This window comes from Astyanax mexicanus, chromosome 20 (assembly GCF_023375975.1).
Source record: "Astyanax mexicanus isolate ESR-SI-001 chromosome 20, AstMex3_surface, whole genome shotgun sequence".
In the NCBI taxonomy this organism is placed as follows: domain Eukaryota; kingdom Metazoa; phylum Chordata; class Actinopteri; order Characiformes; family Acestrorhamphidae; genus Astyanax; species Astyanax mexicanus.
In genome coordinates this window covers 39,508,362-39,526,363 of record NC_064427.1, presented here as the reverse complement: position 1 = coordinate 39,526,363, position 18,002 = coordinate 39,508,362, and the positions used below count along the sequence as shown (strand labels likewise).

The 18,002-nt window shown below is 39.0% G+C and overlaps 1 protein-coding gene across 1 annotated transcript; it reads right to left on the bottom strand.

Moving 5' to 3' along the window:
- Positions 1–909: 909 nt before the first annotated feature.
- LOC103021962 (serine-rich and transmembrane domain-containing protein 1) lies at positions 910–1,472 on the bottom strand. Its single transcript, XM_007229779.4, has one exon. It carries the CDS (start codon positions 1,470–1,472, stop codon positions 1,140–1,142), a length of 333 nt encoding a protein of 110 aa, XP_007229841.1. The 3' UTR covers positions 910–1,139.
- Positions 1,473–18,002: the final 16,530 nt, after the last annotated feature.

Below are 18,002 nucleotides of genomic sequence, written 5' to 3'. Positions count from 1 at the left end.
AGTTCTAGGACCCTATTTTTTCGCGACACTGCCACCTAGCGAAATGAATGACTTACTACTCCTTAATATAATATTACCACTTTAGCTAACTATTTACAGATTAAAGGCATATTTCAACCAAATATTACCAATTCAGCTAACTTCTTACAGATTTAAAGGACTTATTTCAACCAAATATTACTAATTCAGCTAACCATTTACAGATTTAAAGGCTTATTTCAACCAAATATTACCAATTCAGCTAACTTCTTATTACCAATTCAGCTAACTATTTACAGATTAAAGGCATATTTCAACCAAATATTACCAATTCAGCTAACTTCTTACAGATTTAAAGGACTTATTTCACCCAAATATTACCAATTCAGCTAACTGTTTACAGATTTAAAGGCTTATTTCAACCAAATATTACCAATTCAACTAACTACTTACATATTTAAAGACTTATTTCACCCAAATATTACAAATACAGCTAACTACTTACAGATTTTAAGGCTTTTCATTGTGGTGTTTCCAAAGGCACTGCAGAAACTTCAGCAGCTGCAAACTATTAATACGTCTCTGATAAAAAACTGACAGGTTTCTGATGTGATAGGTGTTCTAAGTGATTTCTTGAGTGTATATTGATAGAATCAGAATACACCAAAAAGAGATGAGAAGCAGATGACGGATATATGGCGCCACCAGTCAGATGTGGAGAGAGGTGGCGCGAGTGTCTCAGCCTTTGGGAGGCAGAGACAAGAGTGTTTTAGTTTGCTATATAAAATGCTATATATGTATATAGTCATACTGTAGTTTGGACAGTCGTAAATGTGTGAACATCTCTACAAAATGATACCTTCCCTGGTCTGTAGTGCCTTTAATGGATGATTGCAGTGTGAAGTGTAGCTTCACGCATCCCATATAGAGGGGTAGGGTAAAAAAGGACAATGCTGTGATAATGTCGTACACATATTTTCAACTGAAACATTTTTATTGACAATTAATACAAGTCATTATGTACATCTGCAGTAAAGTTGCCAAAACTAGCTGTGAGTTTAAAGAACTATGTATTGATAAAAAGAAAGTCTTGTAAAATCAGTATAATAACCTATACTCTACATGTTGTGGGTGTGTGCTTGTCTGTGTCCATTAATCTCTCAGCAGGAGAGTGAAGATACTGTAGATCTCTGTGAGGACAGGCTGCAGATTTCCATATTAGTGAAGGAGCTTCCTGCCTCACTGCTGCACTCTGGATATGACGAGCTTGAGGAGATGATGTTCTTCAGCCTGTGTAAGGCGATGATGAGGAGGGTCAGGAGAAAGAACAGCAGGCTAAGGAATATAGACACGTAGATGTAGACGCTCTCTGTGCGGGAAGACGAGGCCGCAGCGGCCCCTGTGGACAGAGACGTGGGGCTGAACCTCAGAAAGCTCTGTCCCTCCAGATCTGTTCCATTCAGATCTTCCACTTGACCACCGATTCCAGACATAGCAGAGTGTAGAGAGCCTGCACAAAGACACGAGGACAGTTTACACACTCACAGACTGTTTGCTTGTGCATCCATGGGACAGAAAAAAATGATAGTGTAACATTGGTGTAACATTACAGGCGGCAGTCAGATGCTCACAGTTAAAAAGAGACTTTATTATAACTGGCAAAATGATCCAGTACAGTCCAAAAAGCCAGAAAAATAATAAAATAAAACACAAAAAGAACAAGCTAAAAATATTTTCTTTTATATTTTTTTTAAGTAAGGTATTTAAGGATTTTATATCATTGTATTTCAAATTTTTCCCATTTTCTCCCCAATTTAGCAATGCTAATTACCCAACCCACTCATTAGGACTCCCCCTATCACTAGTGATGCCCCAACACACCAGCAGGGTGAAGACTAACACATGCTTCCTCTGATACATGTGAAGTCAGACACCGCTTCTTTTCGAGCTGCTGCTGCTGATGCAGCATTGCAGAGCAGCATCACAGCGCTAACGCTCGGAGGAAAACCCATCGGCTCGGATCTGATACATCAGCTCACAGACGCCCTGTGCTGCAGACATCACCCTAGGAGTGATGTGGGGAGAGAGCGCCATCTACTGTACCCACCCGGGGGGAGCAGGGCCAATTGTGCTCCCTCTGAGCGCCGGCAGCTTGATGGTAAAGTACTTTAACATTCTTTGCATTCTGAGCATCACATGTTTGACTGTAGCTGTACGCCTTTTCTTAAGTAATAACAGAATGCTGGGGGTTGATGAGCACAGTATTTCGTTTGCTGTCTGTCTTGTTTTTTCCTATTCTGACTAGTCGACAGCTCCCCACCATAGCGACTAGTGGATATATTTAGGTTGACTAGTTGACTAGTCCATGCAACTCCTATTATAAAGTAATGCATTATGTTTATCTCATGTTCATACTGTATGTAGTGTTAATAGAACAATATGCATTGTCCATTTGTCCCAACATTTTCTGATTTGGTATTGTAAATACATACAATATACACATTGACAAACAATAAAAAAGTGTCTGTTTCAGTATACAAGCTGCTAAAAAAAAGTGCAGTAATAAAAATTGATTATCATGAATCCAATCAATAGTTCAAGTATTGTTTAGAAGGTTTCAGCAGTCCACTGGTTACCTCACCCAAGGCCCCCAGTTAATTTTCTAATGCACAAGTCCCTCTCACACAGGAGATCAATCACAGTTTATTTTGGGCCTCCTGAGTTTTCACAAAGCGCGCTTCTCCGCCTATCTCTTGTGGCCTGTATTAATATATTTGTTCTTGTTATTGTTTGGGGGAAGGCATGAAGAGGCCGATAATCACGTTTAATTATGCTTTTTGTATCCTGGCAACGTACATACATGCGTGGTTTTTAGCGAATGAGAGTGTGTTGGTGTGTCAGAGAGCTGGCGCATTAGGAGTCCTGGGTGACCACACAGGGTCAGTCTCTTTCTCTCACACACAAACACGCTGAGAAGGTCACTTGCTTGTTTACGCCGCCTGTGTGCCAGTAGCACGCTATGAATAATAGATTGTGAAGCACCTGAGTGGGGAAATGTCACGGCTTTTTGGGCCAAGCAGGAACATTTATATATGGCTGTCTATCCAAAAACAACCCTCTCAGCATATTCATTGTCTAAAGCCCTATTTGGGCAATACATTTCCATTTACATGCTGTCCTGGGGTTGTTTTCTTTTTACAGCCGTTGCTCCTTGTGCCGGATTAACTACTCGCTACACTAGCCGTGACTAGACTAGACTATGACTATGTGTACGTCTGCACTGCACGTCCTAATTGTCATAGAATGTATTATTCAGGCAAAGCTTAAAGTGTTTTGTGTACTACGCGTGTTGCCGTAGTGGAGTTTGGGGGCTGCGGAACTGAGAGCATGTAAGAGACAGCAGCTGGGATTTTCTTTGGATATAAACACTGATAAAGTTGTTCAAAAGAAGCATCTGCAAGTGTCCTCAGGTTATTACACTAATAAAAACACTGTGTTTAAAAGCACAGCGTTTCAGCATTAAACAGCTTTAAACTGCACAGATTTAAACGCTGGAACACAGAATCTTCTCCCTATATTTACTTTCTTACACCTGTGCCAGACAGCTCTGACCAACCAGAGGAGACATCATGCTCTCATGGTCTATAAGTGCATATATTGGTGCAAAAGGTTTTTGCAAACAGAGGGCAAAAATGCTCCAAGTAAACAAACTCATAAACTGATCCGGATTATAGAACCCAACTACATGTGTAAAAACACCCTAAATATTTATATTTTGGCATGAATTCCTCATACTGTAGCTGCAGAGTTTTAGAGGTAATTATCTACGTCCCACTCTCACACACACATCCTGCATTGTTCTTTTAATTTAGGCCTATTTAAAGCCTTAGCCACACCATCCTAGCCACTGTGTAAACCAGCGTGTTCCCAGTGTTCAATGCTTGGTCACCATACCTTGACTTTATCATCTGATGGTGTGTCATGAATTCATTTCATGACTTATAATGTGGGATGTGATATAGACCAGCGTTTCTCAACCTTTTTTCTATCACGGCACCCTTTAAATATATGCGAGATGTCAAGGCACCCCAGTTTACGGACGGGGGGGGGGGGGGGGGGGGGGTTTGCTGGCGCAGTACTGGTTGAGAAACACTGATATAGACAATGTACCCCTTGAATGTTTTCACATTTTGCCAATTTACAGCCACAAATTTAAACATATTTTATTGAGATTTTAAGTGATAGACCAACATAAAGTAGCACGTAATTGTACTTGGGTCAGATTAGACCAAAGTGGAACTTTCTGGCCTAAATACAAAACGCTATGTGTGGGGGAAAAGTAGCATTGTTCATCACCATGAACACACCATCCCCACTGTGAAACATGGTGGTGGCAACATCATGCTGTGTGGATGCTTTTATTTAGCAGAAATGGGGAAGCTGGTCAGAGTTGATGGGAAGATGGATAGAGATAAAAACAGGGCAATCCTGGAAGAAAACCTGTTGGAGGTTGTAAAAGACTTGAGACTTTAAAGGAGATTCACCTTCCAGCAAGACAATGACCCTAAACATACAGCCAGAACTGCAGTGGAATAATTTAGATCATAAGCATGTTAATGTGTTAGAATTACCCATTCCTGACCTAAATACCATTGAACTTCTGTGACAAGACATGAAAATTGCTATTCACAGACGCTCTCTATCGAACCTGACTGAGCTGGGCACAAATCTCAGTCTCTAGATGTACAAAACTGGAAGAGACAAACCCCAAAAGAAGTGCGGCTGTACTTGCAGCAAAAGGTGGCTCTACTAAGTATTGATACAAGTGGGCACTTTTCAGATTATATTGGATTAAAATTTAAAAAACCATGCATCATTTTTGTTTCATTTCACAACTATGTGCTACTGTGTTGGTTTATCACTTAAAATTTCAATAAAATAAATTTAAGTTTGTGGTTGTAAGGTGACAAAGTGGGAAAAGTTCAAGGGGTATGAATACTTTTGCAAGCCATTGTAACCATGTCTAAAATGGATGCGTCAGTGGATATCCGACCCGAACTATGATAATCAGAGCTGTGACAGACCCTGTGATGCGTCATAGACGGAAAGCGATTTCCTCAGAGATTGCACATTTAACAACAGGGGTCCATTCTGCTGCTCTGAATCTGATCACACCGTCATTAGCTTCATTATCCTGCTTGTGTGTGTCAGGATCTGTGTGTTCTGTGGCATGAGAATTAGCAGTGTCTTCTCTGTCTGCTTTAATTGCATGATGGATGCCTCACAATGTCCATGCCAGAGAGTCTCTCTCACACACACACACACACACACACACCTGGCTCTTTCATTGAGTGACATTTGATCATTGTCTCTTTCACACACAGCTCTCACACAGCTTTGGATTGTGCCTGGTGTTTTGGAGGAATGAAATCTATCACATTGGCTCTGGCCTTCAGCAGCTTTAGACCCGTTTACACCTTGTCAGTTCTGGATTATACAGTGCATTCGGAAAGTATTCACAGCGCTTCACTTTCTCCACATTTTGTTACGTTACAGCCTTATCCCAAATTGTATTAAATTAATCTCTTTCCTCAAAATTCTAAACAAAATATCCCATTATGACCATGTGAAAAAAGGTTTTCCTGAGAGTTCTGAAAATGTCTTAAAAATAAAAAACTAAGAAATCACATTTGCGTAAGTATTCACAGCCTTCGCCATGAAGCTCAAAATTGAGCTCAGGTGCATCCTGTTTCCACTGACCATCCTTGAGATGTTTCTACAGCTTAAATGGAGTCCACCTGTGGTAAATCCAGTTGATTGTACATGATTTGGAAAGGCACACACCTGTCTATATAGGGTCCCACAGTTGACTGTATGTCAGAGCGCAAACACCAAGCATGAAGTCAAAGGAATTGTCTGTAGACCTCCCAGACAAAAATATCTCGAGGCACAAATCTGGGGAAGGATACAGAAAAATTTCTGCTGCTTTGAAGGTCCCAATGAGCACAGTGGCCTCCATCATTCGTAAATGGAAGAAGTTTGGAAGCACCAGGACTCTTCCTAGAGCTGGCCGGACGTCTAAATCGAGCGATCGGGGGAGAAGGGCCTCGGTCAGGGAGGTGACCAAGAACCCAATGGTCACTCTGTCAGATCTCCAGCGTTCCTCCGTGGAGAGAGGAGAACCTTGCAGAAGGACAACCATCTCTGCAGCAGAGTCTGTGAATACTTTCCAGATGCACTGTATTTAGATAAGGCCAAGCCACATAAATAATACATGTTTAGTTAAACCAAAGGTACATTTAAAATAGATACAAATTCAACTACTCCAGGCTATGTTCACATTTCAAGTCTATTAAATCAATTCTTAACTTTTTTTCAGGTAGATTTTGGAGAATGTTTGTATATTCATAAATGCACTTGCACTTGCAACGACCAGACTGAGAAACAGCTTCATTCCGGAAGCTGTAAGACTCTTAAACTCCACCTAACAACACACTGCACTGACACACAAGGACAAAATACTGTTTACAAACACTGTCACTTTACCCGCACTGAGACACTTTATCTTCTACTGCTCTAATTCACATTATCATGCTGCTATAGCAAAACTTGCACTCTGGACTTCATGTTGCTGCAACCTGTCTACTCTCCCTATTTATTAGTATTTTTTTGGGGTGGTATTTATCTTATCTATTTTGTATATCTATTTTTTACTGTATTCTTTTATTTCATCTATATATCTATTTTAATAACAGCTCTTGGGTGTAAACTGGATCGTGAGATCACAATTTCATTCCACCTCATGTACCACATGTGATGCGAATGACAATAAAATCTCCTTGAATCCTTGAATCCTTGTAATGCTACATTCTCACAGAAGGTATAGATTTACATCAAACATTATCCTGTTAAACAGTTCATGCTTATGAACTGAAGCACATGCACAAAAGAGCAATGCTTCACTTGAAATGTACAAATTTAAGAAAATAAACAAGGGCCAACAAGGGGTTCCAGTGTCTGAGAGCTTATTATAGAGAGTGTGTTCGAACTCACTGTAAACACTGAAGACAAACACATGCTTCCTCTGATACATGTGAAGTCAGACACCACTTCTTTTCGAGCTGCTGCTGATGCTGTAGCATTACCGAGTAGCATCACAGCGCTAACGCTCGGAGGAAAGCGCAGTGACTCGGTTCTGATACATCAGCTCACAGACGCCCTGTGCTGCAGACATCACCCTAGGAGTGATGTGGGGAGAGAGTGCCATCTACTGTACCCACGCGGAGGGCCAATTGTGCTCCCTCTGAGCACCGGCAGCTTGATGGCTTTTCATTTAGTTTACACAGAAACATCACTGCAAACATCTGTCACCTTACTATCCAACAACTGAAATCTTCACTCACTGCTGTTGTCCATTTTCCCTTCTCTTTGATGTAAATGTTGCAAAATACACATTTACCATATTTGTGTTGGACACAGATGGAACGTGGCCAGTTAAATACACACATCCACTGTAGTGATCACACACACACAGACACACAGTGACATTTTGGGCGGGACAGTGATAAGCGTATGGGCCTACATGTCATGCACTGTAAAGTTCATCATGTGTATGGTTTCCTCCTGTAAACACTTGGTAAATACTTGGAGAATGTTTTGTTCTTTCTAAGACATACTTTTTTAGACAGCTTGATGGAGTTCTTTGAGATCTGCATCTTTTTAAGGTCCTACATTCTAGTGTAGCTCTCTGTAATCTGGCAGTTTGTTTTGCTGTACAGCTAAAATGTATTGCAGATGTCGTGAAAATTAGACTGGAGTCACTTGAGGATTCGCTTTGTGGCTTAAATCTTGCACTCTGTTTGCACATTGCTTTATTTCCTGGAATGTGATGTGGTGGTCTGGCCACGTCTGAACCATAATCCAATGCCCACAGTTCCTGTGGTCAGTTTCTCTCTCAGTAGGGCTGCCTTTAGATCCCACCTCTTCAGAAATTAATTCCAAGTGACTCTGTTCATCCCTTTTGGCACCAAACGTCATTTTGTTATGCAGGGCGGTCACAGTTCTTCTGAGTGCTTCTTTATCACTGGACATGTTTGAACAAAATCAGTATCTCATTTCAGATATTAGGTCCAGTTATAGATTTACTAGTAGAAATTTTCATTCCAGATACGCCACTGTCACGATCTGAGGATCGCTGATTTGAATCCAGGCTCTGAGATAAGACAATAGGCTCCTTCTGGGTGGGTAGATGTTGATGTACTGTAGATGTTGAATCGCTCTCCGTACATCACTACTAGTGTGATGCTGGTCAGCGCAGGCGTCTGTTTAGCTGATGTATCAGAGCAGAGGAGATGCATGTTTCAGTGATGCTGCATCAGTGGCAGTTTGAAAAGAGGCGATGGCTGACTTCACATGTGTTGGAGGCATGTGCTAGCCGTGCTACTGGGGCATTGCTAGTGAGAGGGGGAGTTCATACACTCTAAAAACAGAGGTACGATATGAGTACTTTTTTGTACTCAAAGGTACACTCTTCATAATTGTAGCCTCAATGGTATAATATTGGTCTTTACAGGGTCAGATTTGTTCCCTCTGAAGTATAAAGTAATTTCTAACAGCAATAAGTACAAAATTGTACCATTTAACCTGCAGCCAAAAGGTACATTCAGTATTCTGTATCACTGTACTAATAAACTATATATATATACTTTAATTGCACATTTTTTATTTGAAAGCCAGACAATTTTGTATCATCAAGTTCTTGACACATATTCAGTTGATGATAATGTTTATAATCTTTATAATCTTTACTGGCACAAAAATACGGGTACAAAAAAGGACTTTCACTGAAAGGTACTTTTTTGTACCTCAGTATAAGATACAGCCCCAGCGACAAAAACCTTAATGTTAGATTTCTTCAACTATATTATAATCTAAAACTGCGCATTTCTACTGGTGAAAACTACATTACATATATTTTGAATTAGCATTTCTACTAGTTATGTTAATGGTCAATTTACATTAATGTGGACCTAGAACTTTAAAATGTAATTATAGATAAGAACAAACGAATGAACGAACGAATGAATGAATGAATAAATGAATGAAATTGCACTTATTTGGTGCCTTCAGGAAATCCAAATCTGCTTTAAAATCAACACTCCCTAAACACAATCCTATGCTCATAGCACTTAACCAGCAAACACACACACACATACACACACTCAGGCGAGAAGCAGCAGCCAATCCTACGCAGAATACTCTCAACCGGAAAAAACTGTCCAGGAACACAGCATCGGATACTAAGGCACTGACCAAGGACAGAGTCCATGCCAATCCATCTGGGCATATAGACACACACATGCATACATACATACTCGCGCAAACACACGCAAACACACACCACACAATGGTAACACTGGTAACAATTGATTTGCCATGTTATATTAAGGATATGTGGTCTCCTTATAATATGATTTATATATATATATATATATATATAGATCTGTAAATCTGATATTATTAATAATAAAATTATCATAGCTGAAATTGTATCTGAGATGAGAGTTTCTACTAGTAAATCTGCTTTACAAACATTGTGAATTAGTGTTTTAACTGATTGCCTAAATCATTTTAAGATAAAAAGGCCTGCCATAAACACTGTCACCTGCCCTTCAGGCTTTTTCAATTTATATTTAGGAATCAGACTCAGCTTATCTCTGAAGAAATCAGTCTTTGGCACTTCTTCTTTCTCTCCTGTTGAGTTCAATAACTTCTTCTCTTTCTCATTCATTGATTGGCCTCTTTTCACACAGAAGTTGAGCAGTTTCACACCGTTTTTCCACTCCTCTACATTTATAGATGGCAGACAAATATTTGTGGAGATGCTGTGACCATAGGAGGAATGTGACCATGAGGAAAATAAAGAACACGCAGGGGAAAAGATCACCACAGAGGATGTGGATGAGACAGAGAGACTGAGACGGAGGCTAAGTGTTGGCTGTTGCGTCCGTAAAAGTCAATTCAAAGCATGTGTGTTGTGAATTTTGCCCTATACACGTGTGTGTGTGTGTGTGCTGAAGTGTGTGTGTATATGTGTGTGTTTGAGACTATTTATTGCTCACTCATAGATAGATAGATAGATAGATAGATAGAGACTTTATTGATCCCCGAGGGGAAATTCTAGACATCCAGCGGCAGGTATAGTACACAAAGTTACAAAATGAAAAATATAAAATATAAAGATATAAAGATACATATAAATACTATCAAATAAACAATACAATGTACAATGTAAAAGTACAGTCTTTAGTGTGTGTGTAATGTAGAATGGAGGTACCCTGAGTGTGTGAGGAGAATGTTTCTGTGCTCTGGTAGAGAGAATTAGCTACTGACCTTTTGTTTTTACGGATGAGAGTCGTGTCCTTTACTGCATGCAGAAGTCCATTCTCCGGCTGTCACTGCTCCAGGAGAGAACGCCTCATATCCTGTGTGTTAATAGTGAACACATATGCACACACACACACACACACACACACACGAATACCACTCTGGGATGTGTTGTTAAAGAAGAGGAAGCGAAGCAGACGTGGATCGCTGTTGCGCTGATCCTCAGCTGTGAGCTGGATGTTGACTGTCCAGCTGTTCTACTCTGAATTCCTCTCCTCTCTCCCTCCCTCCCTAACTCTACCTCAAACCCCCTCTCTCTCTCTCTCTTTCTCTCTCTCTCTCTCTCTCTCTGTTGTTTTTCTTTCATATCTTTACATTTTTTCTTAGCTGTCACTCTTGCTTTTCACCTCTGCCCTTAAAGTTCTTCAATTTTTTTATTTTATCTTTCTTATAATCTGCCTCAATCTCTGTCCATTATCCTTCAGATTTTAGTCGTTCTCTCTTTCTTTTTATTGATTCTGTCGAACATATTCAGATTTATCTGACTCGTAACTTTATCCTAGATTTAAAAGAGCAATTTTCCAGACAGGGATTAAGTCTAGTCTTGGATTACACACAATTTCCAATTGAGATTTTCCATCGAAAGGAAAATATAATCTACGCGGCATTAAGATGGTAAATGCATTTCAGTTTTCTGACAGAAGAACAGAGTAACAAACTGATATAATTAAAAAATTGAAAAACTGTTATTTCTATAGCCTGGCATAAACTTGTTCTCTCCTGATAATGGTATATTACCTTAATTACATTTTTACTATTTTTTTATGTTATAATCTGTATTCATGCTGAATAAATCTACTGCATGTTCAACATTTCAACATTTCAAAATGATTTTTTTCCTGTCGACATGAATATGCGGTACGTTGTTTTGGGCATATATGAATGTAAATTACGCAAATAATTAATCACATGGTGATTTTTCAATGAATTAATTAATTTCTAGCATTAAGCCTGGGTTAATGTAACTTTATCATAGATTATCAGAGCTATTTCCCAGATAGGTATTAAGCCTAGTCTTAGACTATGCTGGATTTACAAAAAAGTCTACGACTCAGCTTAATTCGTAGTCTAGAATCTTCTATATTTTCAGTTTCCCAGACAAGGATTAAACCCAGTTATACAACCTTTTACTCAAATAATGGGCAAATATTCAAATTAGCTTAATAACAGCACCTTTTTTATGTATTTTAAAGGCAGAAGCCAAATTTCATCTGTGCGTCCAGCATGATTTTGGTGTTAAATTTGTCTTGTTAAAATACTCATGGCAAAATTGAAAACCTGTCATTTCAATTGCATATAAAAATGTAATTTTTCCCATAGTTACATCAGAAACATATTTAATAGGAGGAAAGCATTTTCAAAGTCTGGGTTGGGGACAAATAGTAACATGTGGGATAAAAAAAACATTTAACATATTAATTTTTATGTTTTGCTATTTTAAGTAAAAATAAAAAAATAAAAATATAGATATAATTTTATCTTTATATATATTTGTAAGGTAAGGACACTTCTGCCAGCTGTTTTTTGCTCACGAATATTACCACCTGTTGTGCCGTCCACCGTGAATGGTAATAATGACTTATGTGCAAAATGTATTCCTACAACACTGTGGAATGAGGAATGTTTAAATTGCCTGCGTGACATTGGAAATGAAATGTCCCGTGTGTCTGGCATGTTGGCTTGCCATGAGCAAGTTGGCCAGTGTTCAACCTCACTCATAAAACCTCACAAATTATCTGATAATCTAATGATCAAATTTCATACTGCTTTATAAATTAGACCAGATTACTTATTTCAAGTATTTATATACCGAGTAATTAACATTATAACCCAGACCATATTTACGGTTATTTGATGTGTGTTACACAGTGACAGCAGTCCTCCATGTTGAAAATGTTCTTTTTTTCTTTGTGTGTGTGTGTGATTGTAGTTGTGTGTGGATGTGCTGCACTGTGCTCAGTCATTCATATCTGACAGCGTTAATAACCACCCTCGGCTGCAGTGGGAGTGGAAGGACCTCACTCTGAGCCCACTGGCATTGTGTGATGGTCTTTATTTTCACAGATGAAACGACAGCGAGACCTTCTGAAATGTGCGCTGCTTGATAGTGGGTGCTGGGAGGCAAAGGGCCTGAAAGAGTAACTGTCCCACCACTCTGTGCAGCCTTGCTTTAAAGTGGCCTTATCCTCTATTACATCATAGCTTTTATTTGTAGTTGGTGCTTTTGTTTAGGTTGATTGTACAGTTACTGAGATAAATACTCTCTCTTTTTGAGAAAGGAGGTTCTTTGAAGGTTATTTAGTCAAATTTATTATTCTATACAGAACCATGACAACTTAAAGGAACATTTAAAAGAATTAATGTTTTTTTTTGTGTGTGTGGTGCTCTCTTTCAGTTCACTGGGATATTCTAACACTTCAACCTCTTTAAAATGGATTCTATTCTTTATTATAACTAAATCATTTTAGTTCTATTTTAGTCATTTTAATATACTATAAGAAATATTTTTTAAAAGTCCTTCATATATTAGGCTAAATATTTATGACATAACTATCTTTTCCAAAGCACAAGCTCTCTTTCAGTTCGCAGGCATATTCTAACACTTTCTTCTTTCTTTCAGACACAAGCCATGCACCGTTTTGACTCTAGGCGGCAAAAAATCAACAAAAGATCCGTCCGAGCCTGCAGGATATAATGCTAAACATGCTGAGTTCAGGAAAAAGAGAGAGAAAAGTAAATGGAGAAGACATTACAGCACTGCCTGAGGTACGTGATGCAATTTCCCCCTCTCGCTTCCCAAACATCTACAACCCCACATCAAAAAAAGGTTGGGACGGTACGGATACTGCAAAAATACTGTAAAAATGCCATTTTAAAATATTTAATGTTTTGTCTGCTCAACTACTCAACCTCAACCTCAACCTTTTTATATATATGTACATCAATTCCTGCATTTCAGCCCTGCTAACATTACAAAATAGTGAGGTAAAAAATATATTTTTTCAATTACCGATTGTTGATCTGTCGTTTTTTTTTTTAGATGAATCAATTATTAATCAGATTTATTTAATAAACCAACCTGTTTTGTACTAATGTTGTACTTGTATACAGACAACCTACCATTGTTAAAAATATTAATGTTTACAGTACATTAATTTACCTATCATTATCACTGATGGGAATAACGGCGTTGAAATAAACAGCGTTATTTTTTTCAGTAAGCTGTAATCTAACTAATATCACTATAACGCAGTTACCATTTCCGACACCCTCACTGCAAAAAATCCATTGTCAAAAACTAGACAAAATATATGCAAATTAAGACAAATATATGTATATAATCATAAAAAAAATCTGCCAATGGGGTAAGCAAAATTTTCTTAGTAAGATTTCTTACAAAAAGCAACGGCAAAGTCTCAAAATGAGTGAAGTAACACCTAAATCAAGCAAAAAAATTCACTGTTTTTGGACACAAGAATCACATATTAATCAGTAGCACATACTGTATCCATGGAAAATATTGACCTTATCGAATCCTTCCAATTAACCAGTAAATTGTGAAATTAAATAATTACATATATTGACAGTTAATATATTGGGACATATATTTTCTTTACGTAAGGGTCTGGGTCTTTTGTGATGGACCATACATTCTGGACCATCCAGACTGTTATCCACAAAGCAACATATGCTGCCTTTAAGACAATGCACAACCACATGCTGCACACATTAAAAAGCATGGCTGCAGAAGATCAGGGTATAGATACTAGACTGGCTTGCCTGCCTGCACTCCTGAACTCTTTTTTGGAATATGGTATATTAGATTAAATATATTTTTGGTTCATACAGTTTATACTTTGGTTAACAGTTAACAGGTCAAAGTAAATACATTGTTTTTTTTATCTGTATTATTCATATTGTCCAAACTTCATCTGATTTGTGGTAAAAAATAGATTATTTATACTCTTAGAACACTGAAAACACCCTCAACATCTCTAGTACCTAAATGAAACATCTAAAACTTCGCTGACAACAAGGACAGGCATGCAACTATAAATCCAGACACCATCATAAACATATTTATCATTCATAATTTCATGTCAGCTGATGTGGCGCAGATGGCTCTGCTGGCTGATATATGGATCATGCTTCATAAAAAAACAGAGCAGCAGAGCCCTGGGGAAGCTCTTATCTTTTCAGGGCAACCCTGAGAGAGACCGGAGAGAGAGAGACCGGAGAGAGAGACTGCAGAGGATGTTATCTTCGCCCAGACGCAAAGGAACAGCAGTGGATGCAGAAATCAATTTCTCTCATTGTTCTGGGTGATGCTTGGATGCTGGTCTGACTGCCAGTAACAACAGAGGCTCTTGTATGAGCTGGTACTGCACACTGTTGGTCAGAAAGAGAATTAAGAGTAAAAACAGAGGTGCCTATAGAGGTGTTCTGTGCACTGATCTAATCAAAGAACCACTTTTATCTGTCTGAAGTAGCTTTAAAGGGCCTTGCTCTATGGGTCTGTTTATAAGCAGGTTTAGGGTAGAACACTGTGGAATATCATGTTTTTCTGGATATATGTGATCAGTGTTCTCAAGTCTCACGCTTTGAGCGTTCACACGCCACATATGGTATTTCTCACGCTTGCAAATCCATCAGTTGTATATTATAATGTACTCTCGTTGAGCCAATCAGGATATAGATCGCTCTGTTGTTAGGCAGACCTGTCCGATTCAAAAGTTCTGAAACACACGTCGATAAACAACTGAAAAAGAAACCACCCCGATCACACCCCCCCCCCCCCTCGCCCCGATGTGACATATGTCATCTTTTTCAAAGTCAAAGGTATTGGCAGGGCCGCTGCTAAGGTTTTGGAGGCCCTAAGCATAACTGGTCAGGGAGGCCCCCCCCCCCCAAAAAAAAAAAAAAAACACACACAAACACAAAAGGTTTACGCAAAATTTTACTATTTATTAAAATTACACATGTAACTGTGAATATTTACAACGTTATAAGTAAGGCCAATAACAGTGAAGAACAGCACAAGAGTACTATTTATAATGTATAAATAATAAATGAAACGATGCATGTCTATTTTAAGCAGTGGACACGTCATTTACACAAGCCAGCCTTAAAGGTTATGAAATTATCGTTTATATTCGTGGTGTATTTATATCAGCCTGTCAAAATCTATAGAGCTGTCTGATCCTGCTGTCATACAGACCATTTGGATAGTGCACTGACGGCATTAGTCAATAGGTAGGCTACTCTGTTTATTAATTTTTTATTAAAGTCACTAAAAATCTTCAAACTACACTACTACTATTTGCAAACGTGCCACGTGCCTTGCAATACCCAGATTAGTTTCTAGTTAAGCGTTTAAAGCTACCAAATCAGCAAAGCCAACGTAACTAGCTCAGGCAACACCACTGAACATGAAGTAATCAAAACTATTTAAACCTTTATCATCGAAGTTACTCACCAGAAAGGGATGCATGGGCCTCATCTTTCTGCTTCTTTTTCTTCTTCTCAGCTCCAGACTCAAACCGTCGCTTCATAGTTGAATTACCATTTAGTAGCAACTTCGCGCGGTGAACTTGTCTCCTGCCAAACTCAAGTAGCGTTGCTACTTTAGTTAGGACTAAGGTTGCCAGATAAGTTACGATTTTTCATCCTATTTGTTTATTTTATTTTAAGTTTTTAACTTACACAAATATTGCACTGGACAAGTTTTTGTATAGAATGGCCACATACACTTTAAAAATGGTTAAACATGCGCAAGATTTAGCGCCTCCATGCATTTTTTGATTATTTATTTGACTGGAAAATGTCACATCTGGCAACAACCAACAGAGCAAACCGAGCCGTGCCATTTCAGGCAATAGGGGTGGGGGCATTATATTATGCACAAAAATAATAACGTGCCGCTTTTAAGTAGTAGAGTAGGTGCCCCATGCAATGTTTAAAGACAAAAAAGATGAGCGTATCATAAATAATTCACATTGGGTTTTAAATTTAATAATGTCATAATTTCAACACATTTCATTCTCAGTCAATTTGGCTCCCTGCAACTGCAAAATGGTTGAGGCCTAACGCTGGCTGCGTTGTCTGCGTATGCAGAGCGGCGGCCCTGGGTATTGGCACATATAATGTAAACAGTGGCTTCCTTCATGGTGTCCCATTATGGACATCTTGTTTGTTCAAGGTTATACAGACTGTAGACGCAAGAAAACAGATGTAAGCCTGTTGTTTATTTACCTCATTCTCATGTGGAGCAAACTCAAAAGGTTTAAGTGTTTTTTATCAGTCAAACTTGCTCTATTCCACACATCCAAGCTAGCAAAACTGCATGTGTGCTAATGCTTGACTCATTAACTAATTAACACAGGGTTTCACATTTTTTTGCACAAGCACTATGAGGTTTTAATTGTTGTTCTTAATGAAACCATGAAAGATCATATTTTTTTGTGTAATTATTGTATGCACCTTATATTTGGCAATACCCTTGACATAGATCAGATCACATTTATAACAAATATATGCATAAAACCAAAACATTTCAAAGGGTTCACATACTTTTTCTTTCCACTGTATTAATGCCATGCCAGACAATTAGTGCATTTATGAGTCTGTGTGTAACTGGACCAAAACACGAGCTACCAACCCTATACAAATCTTAATTTTTAAGAGTGCAGTCTTTACTTCATAGGCTTCAACAGACTGCAAAAGGACAAGGACACATAGTTAGAGGGCATTTCCATCCCATCCAATCCCCCCCACCCCGGCATTTACCACTGCCTCTCTAGTGCCTGCTGCGATGGCCACTGGGGATTGTGGGTAACCTTCTGCTTCCCTGCAGTGGCTTAATCCAGTGCTATGGGCCTTGCGGCAGTGCCAGGGACATATGTGAGCGCTGAAGGGTGCTGATAAGAGCACAGTCTCAACTGGCCCTTCTCACTAATCCCACACAGAACAGAACTGGCAGAAGGTTCCTTATTCCCTGGACGAGAGTGATTTAGCCTTCCTCTAATTCTTCAGTGTCCATTCTCAGCACGCTCAGGGAAGCACTTATCGAGAAGCTGTTATATTGCATTCCAGCTGACAGGCCTGTGGGGTCTTTCCTGATCAGATTATGGTTATTAGATTACATTATAAACTATATATATTAGACAAAGGAAGATACATTGTTAATGTTTGGATCTCTAAATTCCCCTGAATTCGTCTCGCTGGCTTTAGTGTGAATAGCATGTTCACGGAGGCTTTGCCACAGAAAAACAGCGACACGTCAATCAAGATTACAATATGAAATACTTGGGGTTGAGCTTGACACAGCGTAGCATGTCGGCAGAATCCACCAGGGAAGGATCTTTTCCTCTCCTCTTTTCTTTCTATCTATCTATATCCCCCCAACTCACCACCACCATCACCACCTCCCTTCACTCTTTCAGTTTCTCAAAAGCTCTCTCTTTTCTCCTTCTCCAACTGCCATGTTTCTGCGCTGATGCGTTCTGCATGGTAATTGGCAGCGCAGAGGTCTCCAGATGTCTCTGGCAGTGCAGACAGAATTACCTTCTCACAGTGGC